The sequence below is a fragment of the Camelus ferus genome, chromosome 19 (genome assembly GCF_009834535.1).
Source record: "Camelus ferus isolate YT-003-E chromosome 19, BCGSAC_Cfer_1.0, whole genome shotgun sequence".
NCBI lineage: Eukaryota > Metazoa > Chordata > Mammalia > Artiodactyla > Camelidae > Camelus > Camelus ferus.
This window is the reverse complement of record NC_045714.1, coordinates 16,652,290-16,668,665: the sequence shown is the minus strand read 5'-3', so window position 1 is coordinate 16,668,665 and position 16,376 is coordinate 16,652,290. Positions and strand designations below refer to the sequence as shown.

Genomic DNA, 16,376 nt, shown 5'->3' with positions numbered 1-16,376 from the left:
AGACTTAACGCCCCGCCGGTCCTCCTGCAGCGGGACGCACGCGCACAGCTGATGACAAGTAAGTTCCGAGCCTGAAGTGCGTCAGAGACACTTCACGACTCTCTCCTTTCTCACAGTGTTTGCCCTTCTGCTCTTGAGCTTGGATTTTATCTTGTAATCTCAAAGTCGTATTTCATTGGAAATTAAGCTGTCTCTGACTCCAGGGGAAATAATGATTGAAAAAAATATTTGGCTTCCTGTTTCCCAGAGAACGTTCGCCGCCTTTTCCATTTCTGGCCCAGCTCTATCTTTCCAGAGAGCTGAGAATGTCACGCAAATGAGTCAGTACTCCCGCTCAGTGGAAGTGACAGAAATGTGGACACCCTGCCCAGAATGTCCGTGCGGCGCAGCCTTTGGCAGTGGGAGAGGTGGCTGGGGCTGGAAACAGGGTGGCCGCTGAGAGAGAGGAGGGACGGCGCGGCTCCCACCGCCCGGCCTCCCAGCAGGACAGCCCGGCCAGCAGCCATACCTGGGGCTTGCTAGGGTGCGTGTCTCTGACCCCACCCTGTGCCTCCTCCCCGGTCAGAATCTGCCTTTGACAAGATGCCGGGGGTGGGGCCGTGCGCACACACACTCCCGCACAGTCGTGCGGGAGAAAGCCAGCCCAGCAGCCGAGTGGCCGGGTTGAGACCCTCCACGGAGACTCTGCCTCTTCCCTCCCCTTCTCAGAGCATCACTGACCCTCTTGAGTTGGGTACAAAGGAGCCCAGGACCAGCGGCATCCACGTTCGTCCCCTCTCCACCAACACCCCGTCACCCCGCGCTGGTCAGGAAGGCGGACTCCCGGGCCCAGCCTGGACCGCTGGCTCAGACACCCCAGGGCCTGGGCGCAGCCCTCTGGGTTTGGGCAGACGCTTCTGGGGATGCCAGAGCAGGGCGTGAGACGTGGAAGACGTGGCCCCCGAAGCTCTGGTCACCCCCACCCTTCCCCTGGATCCTTCTGGTCCGCTTTGGCTCCTCGCCCTGGCAACGCTTCCTGCGTGCAGGGGCACAGCCGGCCCAGACCCCATCTGACCAAGTAGTGGAAATAGACTTTTAAGCCAAGCTAAGCGGAATCTGTAAAATTTTGCCACAAAGACAGAAGGTACGGCAGGTGTCATGATCACAAGGCTGAAAGTCATGCACTGGGGTAAAAGCAAGAAAGTTGAAGGGGTCCAGGTTGCTAAGGACATGCGGAATTCCAGCCCCAGGCCTGGACCACCTGCTCCTGGACTTCTGTCTCAGGAGGTGAGTGAGTCTCCGTGTCACCAGGTTGCTGTTACATGCAGCCAGCCCCTTGCCTGGTGGGTGCAAACTTGAGTAAGTTAACGCGTAGCTTCCTGGACTGCCGTTTATCTGATCTGGTTTATTTAAACCTCAAAGCCTGACCCCTCTATTCAGTCAAATATCATCATTAAATAGTTTCTTCTCTGAGTGCATTAGGCCATCTCCCCCAAGCCAGAGGTCAACAAAAGGGACAGAAAATGTATGTTTTAGGCTCTGTGAGCTGCTTGGTCTCTGCCACTGAGCTGGAAACAGCAGTGGATAAAATGTAGATGAATCCAAGTGCTGGGTCCCAAGAAAACTTAATTTGTGGACTTGGAATTTTTTTTATAAAGTTCACGTGTCCTGAAATCTCTTTCTTCTGTGGATTTTTTCCTCAACTCTTAAAAATTAACAGACTTTCTCAGTTCATGGACCACACAAAAACAGGCAGTGGGGCAGACAGGGCCTGAGGGTCAGACTTCGCCAACCTTTGCGTTAAACACACTGAAGAAGAAACATTCCAGAAGATGCAGGCGTTGCTTACAAACGCTTTCTCTAACTCGAGGAACATAAGGTGACAGGAAGGAAAAAGTCCAGCCAGTAAGAAGTATTTTGTTCAAATGTAAGGGCCGACGGTGGGGAGGGGGCCCTCCGTCTCCGATTTCTGCCCCTCGTGGCTGTGTTACGGCCGTGCTGTGATTCCCGTGGCGGGGGCGGCGGGGGAGGTTGCCGACTGAGAAGAGGAGGGAAACGAGAAAGCAGACGCGCCGTCAGCGTGGCCTCTCCCCACGTCTCTCTCCCCCCCGCTCTGTTGTCACGTCTCCTTCCGTCACGTCTCTCCTGCCTCCCTCTCCCATCTCTGAAGGACCCTGGGACCACCTTGGGCTTACCACACTAAAACCCTAGGTTAAAATAAAAAAAGGGAAGGACTTAATAATAAAACCAATGCAGAAGGATTTTCGCCCCAATAAAGTAACTTCTGTGGCATTTCTGGTGCAGGGCGTCGGCAAATCCTAGTCTCCAGGCTGCATCTTGTGAGATCATGAATGGCTTGTAAACGACGTGGGTTAGAACACCGTCCATCTCTTCCTGTGTCCGCTTAAAAATTCTGTTTCAAACACAAAATTCCATTTCTGAATTTCATCCAATTTCTTAAAGTTCACACTTAAAACTACAGGACTGTCTGCTTATCCCCAGGGCAGAGGATGTGGAGGATGTGATAAATCCCCTCCATCACAGAGGGTGTCGTGGCCGGTTCAGTTCTCACCCCGTTCGTCACAGCAGCGTGTCTGAAACCCACACCCACCCTCTGCTCTCTAAGTAAAAGTCACCTGGAGCGAGTGGCAAACGCTGCGAGAACTCCGGCTCTCGTGAGCCCCTTGTCACGGCTGCCAAGTCAGGGTCTAAGAGGGTCTGCTTACGTACAGCGCCACGTGTTTCTTTTTTAAAAAGATGAAGAGCAGGAGTCGGGGGAGGGCAGAGCTCCGCGATAGAGCGTGTGCTTAGCAGGCACGAGGTCCTGGGCTCAAGCCCCGGTACCTCCCTTTTAAAATATGATAATAATAAAGTAATAATAATAATAAAAATTTAAAAATAAATTTTTTTAAATGATGAGCAGGAGAATTTGAGGTAGGAAAAAGGCAAATGGAAATGAACAGTTTGTGCGAGCTGTTCCCTTGGCAGGCTTGACCCATCCTCGCCTCCTGCAGAAGCCGGACCGTGGGCTTGTGGTCTAAACCTTGGATGCCTCATCCCGCAAACATGTCAGAAGGGTGGTCTGACCCCCTGTTGTGTCCCCACCATGATCAGGGGGTTATTTATGGTCACTTCCAGTTCCCTCCCCTAGCAAATAAATCTACTCGTGAGGAAGCCACCTTTCTGCAAACAACCCTGAAAGATACATACGTCATCTTCCAAGAAAGCACACATCTTGGACCCATGAAAACCTGAAACAGAACTTGAAAAAGGTGCGTTTCCCCTCCAGTTTCAGAGAGGGCCCCCAGCAGAGACGTCCAATTGGAGCAATGTTTCAGGTGAAAAGAGCTGAGCAGAAGCTGCAAAGCAGCCCAGCAGCCCTTTTCGGAGAGAGGCTAGCTGCCCCAGCGGCCTGGCGGGAGGGGGGGGCAGCTCCGTCCTCAGGAGTGGCGCCCAGCGGGCTGCCCGCCCGGTCCTGAGAGCGCCAGCAGCGCGCGGGCCGCATCCCTCTGGGGAAGCGCAGTCCCGGCGCTGTGCTGTGGAGGGTGGGGATGGGTCTGCCTGGACGTCCTTGGTGCAGGCACCAAGGCTGCATTTCCTGATCAAATGGGGTGAGTGTGTAGATCTCATTGGCAGTAGTGGTTTGGGGCCTCATTCTTCTTCGGATTCTTCTCACTTGGCAAAATCTACAACGGCATCTTTTATCCGAGAACTCTGACACCCAGGCTGGCCAGGTCCTGTCATTGAACTCCACCAGCAAGGGCAGAACTCCTCCTGGAGGCTCTCCGTCAGCGGCCTGTGCGCTGGGTGCCGGGCGGTGCTGTGGAGACCCCTGCTTTGCCTCCAGCCGGGCCTGGGGAGCTGCCTCTCTTGGGCGAGCTGTAAAGCCCGTCTGCGGGGGTCTCTGAGGGAGGCTCCCCACGCCTCCGCCCTGTCTCCTCGGCCGGCGCTGCAGCCTTTTTGGCTAGCACGTGTCGGACCTCGGCTGTGTGTCCGTTTCACTCATTCATTCCATTTTCTGACCCCTTACCCATGCCAGGTGCCACATTAAGTATGTGACGGAGACCATTCCATTGAATCCTCACGACAAACAAGCATCGAAGTGACTCGCGTCCCCGCTGTGCCGACAAGGAGGCGAACGCGTTTGTGATCATCGCCCTGTGTTTGTTTTCTTCTTGGTGCGTCTGTGTTGTCTCCTCAGTAGGTGGACAAGCTCCCTGGAGGTACAGCCACGTCCTATACCCTGTACTCTGCGCACAGCGTGAAAGCTGAAGTGTCTGTCGAGTGATGACTCTCTCTCCGAGGCAGGAGCCTCACCGGCTCCATCAGCTTCGCTGTCCGTGCTGTCTGCCACGTCTGCTCGCCCTCTGTCACTTGGTCCCCAAGGACCAGCCTTCCAAGACTAGGGTCCTCCCAGGGCTGCGCGGGGCTGCTGAGGCCCCGGGTGCCGCGCGAGTCTCACGGGGAGCCAGGTGGCAGGGCGGTCAGACCTGGCCTTGTGGAAGCTGAGGGATGGGGCGTGCAGAGGTGGGGCGGCCCGGGAGGGCCCTTTGGCCGGAGGCAGATGGCCGAAGCTAACACAGACCAGTTAGCTTCCAGCACACAGATCCTTTCTGTTTAGCAACTGGCTTGGATTTAAAAGTCCATTGATTGGCGTGTTCCCGTCTGTGAGATGTGGCTCACAGCCATTGTTCTGTGATGTCTCACACACACATACACGCAGGCACGCACACACACACACACGTGCACACATACACACAAACACACGTGCACGCACACACGCACGCACGCACACCCACTTCCCCCTTCCCCAGCCCCTCCCGCCGGCTCTGTGTCTACTTGTCTGTCTTAAACTAACTCTTAACAGATTTCACTTGGAGTGAAAGGAGACTTAAAAGGCCAAACTTCCTCTGCCTTCATTTTCTTTATGATTTGGGGTCAAAAAAGGCCATCTCTTTGAACGACACACTTTATACATAAAATAAACAGGAGGAGCCGTGTCTCCCTCTGTGGTCCTCCATCCACGCTCAGAAGGTCGCTGGTCTGGAAGCAGAGCAAGGGCCTGCAGGGCTGCTCGGGTTTCTCTGCAGGTCCTGGCCCTGGCACCTGCTGGGGGGGGTCGGGGGACACACCGCTCACCGAGCCTTTGTTTATTTCTCCTGGTTTGTTTGCTCGTCTGTCGAGCTAACACCCGAGCATGTTCCAGACCACGCGATTCCAAATTTTGAAATAACAAATGAATCCTCTTTCTCGAGAAGAATACGTGTCCTCTGCGAACACCACTCAGCACGTAGCAAAAGTTAACAGCGTTTCATTCCAGCCACAGACCATTAAGCCTCACATCCAGGCTCTGGGAGCAGCAGGGCTGCTCTGGGCATCTGGTCTCTTCTGTGCGATGAGAAAAGCCTCTTAAAGGAAGGCCCTGACTCTGCCATGCACACTGGTCTCACTTCAGACCTGGCGTCTGCCGCGTCCGGGGTTTTGCCGAGGCTGCTTTTACTTACAAATTCAAATAACAGGAAAGGTGGTTTCCGCAGTAAAGACGCTCCCCTGGAAGTACAGGACTAAAGACCCGGGGCAGGTCTGCCTGTGGCCGTCGCGCAGGAGGAGACGCAGGCGGGTGCCTTGAAGGTGGGGGCAGGCAAAAGAAGGAACAGGGCACTGTGGGTTTGAAAAGTGAACCCTCGGCATGGGGTTGGGGCGCGGCGGGGAGCAGACAGGGGAGACCCCGTCCTCAGGGTGTACGTGAATGTTTCCGTGGAGGCCAGTAAAATGGAGGAGGTGAACGATTCCTGCACTGCCCTGGAGAGAGGTAGGGACATTGGTCACAGGAAGGGTGCCTCCCCGACCGTAACGGCTGAGCGCAGGGCTGAGACAAGCAACCAGCGCAGGAGGCATGCAGAGTACAAGCCTGTACACTCATCCGTCTTCTGTTACCGCTGAAATAGTGACGCCCGAGGCAGTCACGTTCCCCTGTTCCACAAGGAACACTGCCCACAACTTGGAAACCTCCGTGTTCTACATAACACGCAAGAGCGGGGTCTAAAGTCAGCTACACTGGGGTGCGAGTCACATGAGGACGTGAGCCCACTTTACACGCGTGGTTTGCGGGCTTCTGACCAACGCGAACCCCGACGTGACCACCAGCCAGTCACGACGCAGAGCATTCCCGTTCAGGGAGTCCCTCAAGTCCTTAGCAGCCAGTCCCCGCTAGCCGCTCACACAGCCCCTGAGCTCCCTCCTTTACTGCACATTAGTGTCACCTACCGCAGAACTTCAGAGGCAGGGGACCCTGCGGGGCCCACCCTGCTGTGTCTGGCTTACTTTGTACACGGTGTTTTTGAATTGTGTCATCGTGCGCACATCAAAGTCTTTAGTTGAGGAGTGTCCCACTGTGCGGATAAGTGGCAGCCTTTATCCAAGCCCGGCTGATGACCAGCTGGGCGTTTTCTGGTCCAGGCTCTATAAATAAACCTCTTGTGAGTAACTTGTGGCCAAGTCGTGAGGGTCATGGTTTCGCTGTCCTTCAGCAAAAGTCCAAGAGTGGAATTGCTAGGCCATGTGCGTGTTTAACTTTCTAAGAGACTGGCCAGCTGACCTGGACAAAGTGGTACCACTGACGCTCCCATCCCTGGGGGTGAGTCCGGTGGAGAAGTAGCCACTGACGACAGGGCAGAACCACGCCTCCTCCAGTGCACACGAGTGCATCGCTGTGACCAGGACAGAGTGGGGAGGCCCTGTGGGGTCCATGAGGGTGCAGGCATGGGATGTGCTCTCCGATCCCAGGAGGAGGGGCTGCGGGGCTCAGGGGCACAATCTCTGGGGACGGCAGAGAGCTTTTGAGCATTTCTTGTGAGTGCGGGGGGGTGTGTGTGTGTGCATGTGTGTGTGCTTGTGTGTGTGTGTGTGTGTGTGCATGTGTGCGTAGGAGGGGCCCCTTGACCATCGACCTGACCTTCATCTGGGCACGCCCTCCCAGTTTCCTTCCCTTCCCCTCCTGCCCTTCATCCCTCTCTGTTTACCCTCCTCCCTCCTCCCCATCGCCTCCCTCCCCCTCCCCTCCCCATCCCCCTCCCTCCCCTCTCCCTCCCTCTCCCTCCTTCCCCACAGTTGAATTCTATAGACCAATTTCAACCACAAGAGAGGACGAACATCCCAGTCAATGGGGATGAACCCGAAATAAAGCCCCAGCAAATGGAACCCGGGCAGCAGCGAGTGGTGAGCTCCGGCTGTGGGCACCTGGGACTCGGGCGAGGGTGTGCAGGCTGCCCTGGGAAGAGCGTCCCCGCGGCTCAAGCTCCCGCGAGCGCCTGTGGGCCCCGGGCCAGCCCGGTGGGTCTCCTCCTCGCACCGCCCAGCCCTTCACGCCTCCCATGGGGGCCGGGCTGTAAAGGAGAGGGGGCCAGTCTTCTCTCCTTCAGCGGCCGTACAGTCAGCACATCCTTCGGGGGGAGGCTGGACAAGGCTTTTCGTGGGGCGCTACCTCTGTCTCCTCTTACTGAACGTAACCAGGAGTGGCTGAGACCCGGACCCGCTCCCTCAGTTCCTGCCGAGGACGCAGGAGCTCGCGGTGACGCGGCCGCGGCCGCCTGCATGTTCTCTGTTAGAAACGCGCTTGTGTTGAGAGGTAGACGCAGTTCTGCATAAATTGATTTTTTTGTGAGTGAATTCTGTTTGGAAGATTTACTAGCATTTCCATCGATTTAGTGAGCAGGTAGCAGGTTACCAGGAGGAATCCCTGCTAAAATGTGACGGCTTATTTACAAAAGAGAGACAGACTCACAAACATTGAAAACAAACTTACAGTTACGGGGGGGGAAGCGGGTGGAGGGATATATTGGAAGTTCGGGATTCGCAGATACAAACTACAGCGTATAAAATGGATAAACAGCAGGGCCCTGCTGTGCAGCCCAGGGGCCTGTATTCAATACCCTGTAATGGCCTATAATGAAAAGAAAAGGAAAGGGGGTCTATGTGCGCAACCGAATCACTGGGCTGGGCCTGTGTGAGACTAACACAACATTGTAAACCAACTATTCCTCAAAAACAATCGGCGCTTCTACTCACGGGCTCTTGCCGTAAGTCAGGAAACCCTGGCCTCAGGTTTTTCAGTATAAGACAGGAGGACGTTAGAATTGCGCGTGCAGGGGGAGCTTCCCTGAGTGTGTCTGTGGTGCGTGTGCGTGCGTGTGGTAGGGAGAGGAGCAGCCAGGGCTCTTCGTGTTGAGATGTAATTTCCAAATGTGCTTTGTCAGTGGCTAGACCCCTCCCGGATCAGTGTCGTCCAGTCCTGAGTGATGACTGTTGTGCAGGTGCCTGGGCCATCGGCCTCACAGCAGAGCCCTTTACCCATGTAAGCCCCGTTCTTACCAAACGCACAGGCTGAGAAGCAGGTGCACTGGAGCCTGACCGCCAGCCGCCACCCCCGCCTCCGGGCTCAGTGAGACTCCCGCAGCCCAGCAACTAGCGATCGGGCTGCCTACCCGACCACTCAGATCAGCTGAGAAAGGTTTGCTAACCAAGTGGTGATAGTGCTCCAATGATAATTACAGACCAGTGTTTACACGTCGCACCAACTGGAGGTGTTTAATCCTGCACCAGGTGTCACCTGCACAGCTAAAAAGATGCAGGGTGCCAAGGGGGAGGTGGAGACACCACACCGCTCGGGGACGGAAGGCAAAGTCTGCAAGCCTGACTCAGGCCTGGGTCTCAGCTGTGGGGCCTGGACCCACTGCCCGCCAGCCCCTCCGGTGTCCACAGCCCCAGGGCAGAGTGCCAAGGGCAGGAGGGCAGTGCCTCCCCCCGCCTGGGCACCCTGGGCCAGTGTCGCCTCTGGTGCAGGCGGAGATGCAGAAACTGGGCCATCAAGGTGTCTTCGAGGAGGGACGCAGAAGTTGTGCCGTGTATTTTGAGCTATTATGAAACACATCAAGGACAGGAGGGCAGAGCTCAGGGGCAGAGCACGTGCTTAGCATGCACGAGGCCCTGGGTTCCATCCCTAGTGCCTCCATTTTAAAAAAATTAATTAAAAAATTATTTTAATTAAATTTTTTTAATTTTTTTAAAATTTTTGAGAAAGAAAAGAAACATATTAAAACAAGCCAACAACAATGTATTTCAGAGTTTATTAGTATAGGCGCGTAACAAAGCACAAAGGATGACAAGCCACTCCCCTGTGAGGCTGACCCGGGAGCCACCCAGCTTCTCAGAGGCCTGAGGGCCCCCGCGGCGCAGCCCCGCCCCACCCCAACCCCGGGGAGGGGGGGGATGGCCCCGCCCAGCAAGCCCGCGACCCCAGCAACAGGGGACAAGCCTCAAACACACGTATTCAGAGAGGCTGGCGTTCGGACTTAGCGCTCACGCTCCAGAGCAGTTGCTGGCCTCTGCAGTCGCACCCGGCGTCCCGGAGCGAGGCCTGGCCTCCGTCTAACTCAAGCTTGAGCAAAATAGGCAAAAACAGCGTCAGCCCAGGAGGCTGGTGGCAAATCTGCCGAAAGGAAGCGCTGGCCACCTTGCAGATAAGAGGGACAATGCGAGAAAGGACTTTCAGAGTTTCCTCCTAAAACAGATGGGCTTTATCTCCAAGAACAGCCCGAAACACGCTCGCTCTCTAAAAAGCACTTCAGTGTGTGTCAGTCACGGGGCTCGGATGCATTTAGGTGACGGACTCTGTGGAGAGTTTCATTATCACCCTCTTGTTTTTGGTGGGCAGACCCCACAAATCACACAGCCGTGAGGTGCAGCTTCCACAGCCCGAGAGGACAGATGTTTTCAGGGATTAAATCTCAGACTTCCAAGCGAGCCCTATTGTTTAAGCAACGGAACACGCAGGGGACGTTACAGCGTTTTGCAGCTGCTAGAAATCAGAGCCTTCCTGTTTTCCTGAATCAGACAATGGAGAAGCCAAGAAGAAAAATAAAAGGAAAAGGTTTTCCTGTATTTTCTTTAAAGAAAAAAAAACTGTGTTATTTTGAATTTAGTGCCTTTTTTCCCTCAGATCTCACATCTGCTCTCTCAGTTTTCACAGACGCACACACGGGAGACAGAGTTGGAATAAAAGCAGCCAAGGATCCAATCCACATCCTCCAGAGCCTGACAGGTGGTAAATCCGGGCCCCACCACGTCCTCAACCAAGGCCTCGTGATCAGAAAGGAAGACACAGAGCCCCACGTCCGGCTCCGGTCCTCCCGCACCACGGACCCAGCACGCGCACGTGCGTGTTTGACGCTTTATTCCACTTTCTGCCTGATCACGGGGAGGACGTCGGGCTGCTCGGGGGGCACGGAGGCCTGAGACAGCCCGGCCAGCAGAACCCCTCAAGAGCTCTCCTCCCACGATGCTGCTGGGAACACGGCTCGTGGGCGTCCGAAGTGACACCGGCAAGGCTGCTTCTGCCTCGAGCCACCCTGTGAGCGGCCGTGGGTCACTGTGCAAAGGATTTGAGAGAATTGCCCCACCCCAGCCATCTACACTCTTCTTCTCCGAGGGACCGTCCCCCAGCATCAGCCTCTCCAAACGACCACCAGGAGACAGAGTGGCAGTCGTCCTCACGTTGAGGAGCCGGCCTGGTTACGGAGACGCCCGCCCTTTAAATGCCCTGCCTCGGAGGCGGGAGGCGGGGCGGGGCGTCTGTCCCGAACGTAGGGTTATTCAACTATGGGAAATTCTGTTTGGACCGAAGTCTCCATTGTTTTGACCCTGTTCCCAAGGGGAGCCTCTTCTTGTCCCCAGAGCCTGGTTACTCTGCCCCCTAGCTGGTCAGGGACTGAGCAGCTCCCAGCCCGCCCCGGCCCAGCCCCAGGTCACGGTCACGGCCGGACGGGGTCTGTGCCCGCAGAGCACCCCCTATGCTCTGTCCGTCTGAACATTTCTTGGGCCGTCACAGCCGAGCTGCCTGGGCGTCTGGACACGAGGACGGTTTGTCAAGGTCCACACAGACCCTGGGCACCTGTTTGTCCCTGCCGTGGCCCCTGAGTCCCTAGAGCAAGGATTCTGCCTCCGCAGACGAGGGACAGTGGTGTTGGAGGGGAGAAGACAGCATCTGTTTGAGGCCAGCGGCTGTCATCAGATTCGCTGCCTGAGGTCGTCCAGTCGGGGGATCGCGGCCGCTGCCGGGGGGCGGCTGCGAGGGCAAACAGACTCCCTCACTTGAGGAGGGGCTGGCTCTGACCCATGGGGTTTGGAGAAACTGTTGCTTATCCCTTGTGGGTGCCACAGCTGGGGTGCCAGGGCAGGGCTGCACCTTCCCACCCCAGGAGAATTCAAACCCAGAACCAGAACAGGGCCGGGCTGTGGGGGAGTCCAACACAGAGATCAAGGGCACGTCAGCAACCTTGGTCCGTTCAAGGCCACAGGCACGGTGGGGGCTGGGGGCAGCGGGTTGGGACCGTCCCCCTCACCCCAGTGATACGGGTGAAAGCTGTAACGGCCCAGAGTGAAGCGTTTCGTGTCAGTGCAGACGCAGGTCAGCCGTAATCAGCAGAGCGGCAATGGCCAGCCCCCACCCCCGCAGGGTGCTAACACCAGCGACCGAGTGGGAACAGGAGGACACTAGGTGACTTTAAAAAATGGTGTCCCGAACCCCTATGGGCCCCGTCCAGTCTCCGTCCTCCCTTCCCTCCCCCACCTTACTTTTCCATTTGCTGTTTGAAATAAAGTCGGAACCATAGCAGCTACATTTCAAAATTGGCCAAAGGGCGTCTGCTTGGCGCTGGAGGTGGTGCGCTGGGGCCCTGCCCACACGGCAGGGAGGCGTTCCTGAGGCGGAGCCAGGGTCCCGGGGGCGCCCTCATCCTGAGACACGGCGCTCAGCTCCCAGGAGGGAGACTGGCCCCTGCTCTCCTGCGTGGTGGTGGCAGCAGCAGAAACGCCCCAGGCCCCAGGCTTCTGCAGCTCAGGCAGCTCCTGAGGGCTCCGGCCTGCGGTGACCGGCTGCCTCCCGGGGACCCAAGCGGGACCAGCAGGGACCAAGCGCCACCGACGGCAACAGCGTTTGCTGCGGGAAATCTTTGCAAGTGGGCACTTTAAAGCTGGGCTCTGAATTCAAGTGACTCCGAGAGTGCCCACTGTTGCACAAGACAGTCATTCTCCCCTTTGCACACCCTCCCTCCTCGCCATCTTTTTGAAGGGACAGAGGAAGGAGCCACACGTGTGGGAGGCAGCACTGGGTTAGCGCCTGCAGGGCCAGGCCTAGCCCTCGGGGGCCTCCTGCACGGTGAACTGCGCAGAGGTGCCTCTGACGGAGCTCTCGGAGCTCAGGCCGGCAGCCCTCACACACCCTTCAGAAACCACCAGGATGAGAGGCTCAGCGGGGCACCCCCGCCGGGGCAGCCTGCGGGGAGGCCGGGCAGCTGCGAGGGGCGGGCGGTGTCCTGGCCCGAGCCCAGGGCTCCCTGACTCTCCTGGCTACTGTCCGTCCCATCAGTCAAGCGTGCGGCAACATCCATGCATTTATTTAGAGGCACTGATTCAAGTAGTTTGGAGACAAACCCTGCCCTCTCACTCTTGTTTCCAAAAGCCCTTTGAACTCACTGCCTGTGACTTTCCCCACATTGTTCAGACTTTACCTGCAGATAAACTGAAGACTCGCAGAACCTGAAGAGCTGGAAAGTGCGATTTCTAAACTTCCTGCCTCCTTGCCTGCTGGCTGCGTGTGCTTCTGGTCGCTCTGGAGGATTTAGGTGGCTCCCAGCTCAGGAGAGCTGGGGATGCAAACGCCTGAATGGAAAGGGACGCCCCCAGTTCTGACCCTGCTCCCTCCCGCAGAAACAGCATCTTACAGAATCAAACAATTCCTCGCCGTGGCCTCCGAAACACCACAAGGAACACATTCCAGCCCTGACTGGCTCTGGCTCAGGCCTCTTCCTAGATGACGTGCGTGGGCAGAGAACTTCCAAGGGGCCCCATTAGCACCTGCCTTGTCAAGCCCCATCCAGACACGGGGCGGAATGAGCTCCGTATGTTTGTGTTTGGACAGGGAGACGGAGGGGGGTGGTAAATACGCATGAAATTCCTGAAATATCGCGCCCCCCCCCACCAACTCCCACTCCGGGAACACCACCCACCACGCGTGGGAAGCCTTGCACCTTTCAAGTTGCTAGATGTTTCAAGACAAGGTTTACAAGGATTTGTTACGATTCCAGTCCAGTCTTTCAGGAGGACAGGGGTCCTGCTTCTGGCAGGCAGAGGGCTCTGAGGACGGTGGCTGCTGTCAGTGTCTCGGGGCCTCCTCACCTTCAGCAGTCTGTCCCCGGCGTCGGACTGGGGAAAACAAAGGAGACACGCTGGAAGCTACAGCTCTGGCTGCAGTCTAGACCCGGGGGCGATGCCCGTGCACTGCGCCACGGGCAGGGCGGAGGGGGGACCCCGAGGTGGGGGATGCCTTCCAGCGTGGGCAGCGCCTGCCCCTCGCCCTCTGCCTGCTCTGTGCCGTGGTCGCCGCCCTCCACCACCCTCCCGCCCCCTTGGCCGCCCAGGCCCCCTCACCTGTAGGGGTTCTCCGTAGCCCTGCTCTTGGCGCGCTCAGGGACCCAGGAGTAGCTGTCGGCCGCACTCTGGGGCTTCTTCTCCTCCTCCTCCCTCCCGGCCCTGCGCTTGCGACAGACCAGCAGCCCCAGAGCCAGAGCCAGCAGGAGCAGGATGGCCACCACGGTGCCCAGGATGTAGAACAGCAGCAGCCTCTGCCCGTCCGCACCCTCGTCGCTCTGTTCGGCCTTGAAGTCCTCCCCTGCCAGCTCCCTGGGGGCAGCGGTGGCCGTGGGCTGATGGGTGCTGGGCTCCGTCCCAGTGCCAGGGGTCCCGCTGGGGGCCAGCATCTCAGGTGGGGCCAGGGAGACGGGGACGGGGATGCTGGTGGGGAGGGAGGCTCCCCTGGAGGTGGGTGCCACCTTGGAGGTGCCCTCAGGGTCCCCGGTGGAACTGGGTGTGGTGGCAGACAGCACAAGCGTCCCCTCTTCATTGCCCACGTGCCCCCTTTGGGGAGGCCTGGGCGGTGGGCCAGGGGACGTGGGGCCCTCGGTGCAGGAGACCCCGTCAGGGGCCAGCTCCCAGCCCGGCAGGCAGCCACAGCGGAAGGACCCCTCCGTGTTGAAGCACAGGCTGCCGCAGGGGCTGCCCTCCTGGCCGCCACACTCGTCCACGTCCAGGCACTGGGTGCCATCCTCCCCAGCCAGGATGTAGCCCTCCTCGCAGGAGCAGTAGAAGGAGCCTTCGGTGTTGGTGCAGCTCTGGGTGCAGGGCGAGCGGCCGGGGGCGCACTCATCTACATCCCAACAGGGCCCCTCTCCCAGGCCGCTGGGCTCGTAGCCCACCCAGCACTCGCAGCGGAAGCTCCCGGGGGTGTTGACACACTCCTGGGCGCAGGGGGCATCCCGGCACTCGTCCACGTCCACGCAGCCCTGCTGAGTGGGGTCCAGCTGGTAGCCCTGGGGGCAGTGGCAAGTGAAGTCCTTCCCGAGGGGCCCAGGGACACAGGTGGCCCCCCCACTACATGGGCTGGAGCTGCAGGGGTCCCGGGAGGCGCAGGTGACCAGGTCGTCCCGCAGCCGGAACCCCGGCCGGCAGCCGCAGCGGAAGGAGCCATCCCCGCCCTCGAAGCACTCCTGCTGGCAGCCCCCGTTGTTGAAGTCGCAGCCTAGCTGGGCGCTGACGCAGAGGGGCCCCGAGGTGTCCCAGTCGAACACGTCAGGGGCCTTCTCCTTGCACAGGAAATAGCTCTGAAAGCTCGCGGCCCCGACCCCGTCCCCGTCCCCACAGGCCACGCTGGCCACAGAGGCAAAGGGCACAGCCTGCAGGGAGGAGCTGCTGGCCTGGAAGGGGGTGCTGTAGTTCACCCGGCCGGGGCCCCCCAGGGTCAGGGGCCGGCACATCCCCTTGAAGCTGAACTTGCAGACAAAGCCCTCGATGCCGCTCCCAGGAGACCTGGAGCTCCCGCAGGGGCCCTCGGCCCACCTGGGGAGGCTGCCGAGGGCGGGCAGCGACAGCTCCAGCAGCAGGGACACGCAGCGCTTGGAGATGCAGGAGTTCTTGGCCCCCTTGTACCAGTTGGTGTAGAGCGTGTCCTCCCCGCCGCCCACCCAGCTGAAGCCCTTCAGCGTCCGGTTGCTGTCCAAGCACTTGCCCTTGTCTCGCTGGAGCCCGATCCAGAACCGGCCCATGCGCCCCGCCGGGGGCACCGCCGTCTGCAGGAGCCGGGCCAGGGCACTCTGGATGTGCCGGGCCTCCTCCTCGGTCTTCACCGTGGCCAGGTTGCCCCCCTTCTTGCTGCAGCGCTGCTGGGCGTCGTCCGCACTCAGCTTGCCCCAGTGGGCTGTGTAGCAGGCCACCCCCGCGCAGACCACGGCCTCCTGCCCCTCGGCGGCCCCCGCCCGGGGCAGGGCCAGCAGCGACAGCAGCAGCAGGCCCAACGACATGGCCATCATGGGCTCTGGGTCCCCTGGGCGGGAGGCTGGCAGCCCCAGCTGAGCTGCGAGGGGAGCCCGGGGCTCCGACGTGGACGCTCTGTTGCCGAGAAGGACACAAAGGCTGAGGGCTTTCAAGGCCCCCTGACCCAGGGCGCATCCTGTCTTACTTCTCACCGGATACCCCGGCTTCCTGCGCTGAATTGTTTCTGACTCCTGTCACCCCCATCACGGTTTTGTTGTTCATAAAAGGAGCCAGGCCACGTCGCTGGGCCGCAGATAAGGAAAGGCGGTGGTGTGAGGGGAGACGTCTGCTTACAGCCCGGAGACACCAGCTGCTGCGTTCTGGCTCGGTGCTCGCTCCCATCTGCGGGAGGGCACGCTGCGGAGCGAGGAGAGACTCTGTGGGGCTCAGGACTTAAGGAAGCTCACTTTGTAACCCAAATACAGTTCCACTTTGGTTTGCAAACAACCAGAAGAAGGAAAAAAAAACTCCTCCGACTTGAGACATGAGGCCACGGATGGTTATAATTTTCAGCCTTTTTTAGAAGCAAACTGCACTTTCCTTTCGCCTCTCTCATGTTCCCTTTGGCTTTGAAAGTCTTTTTTCTCTGATTCCCCCATCGTGAACTTTAAATAGATAGGCACTTCTTAAATAGGAACCGGGCCGTGGGAACGTCTGCGTTTCTTACACAATGCCAAGCTCCTCGAGGACATTCATCCAATTGGGTAAAATTTGGCAGTTTTCAGGGTTTTGTACTGCAAACACTGTGTTGTGGTGTGACCATGTCACAAAAAGTCTCAGAAAGGAAAAATGGAGACATTTCTGGCCCCCCGGCCCCAGGCTCGCAGCTTGTTTCCCTCCGCCTGGGGTTACAGGGAGAGCGGGAGGTCTGGCCCAGAACCAGTCCGGGCCACACATCCCTCCTTCCGCACAGCCTCTTAAGAAGGCCCTTGGACCCAACGGTTCTTTCCTGCAATGACAGATGTGTTTTTCTC

The 16,376-nt window shown here is 58.3% G+C and overlaps 1 protein-coding gene across 1 annotated transcript; it reads right to left on the bottom strand.

Annotated features, from left to right (window-relative positions):
- Positions 1-9,085: 9,085 nt before the first annotated feature.
- CD93 (CD93 molecule) lies at positions 9,086-15,830 on the bottom strand. Its single transcript, XM_032461722.1, has 2 exons — positions 13,465-15,830; positions 9,086-13,239 (listed from the first exon to the last, which is right to left on the bottom strand). The coding sequence occupies exons 1-2, from the start codon at positions 15,396-15,398 to the stop codon at positions 13,215-13,217; spliced, it is 1,959 nt and encodes a 652-aa protein (XP_032317613.1). The 5' UTR covers positions 15,399-15,830; the 3' UTR covers positions 9,086-13,214.
- Between the last annotated feature and the right edge of the window lie 546 nt (positions 15,831-16,376).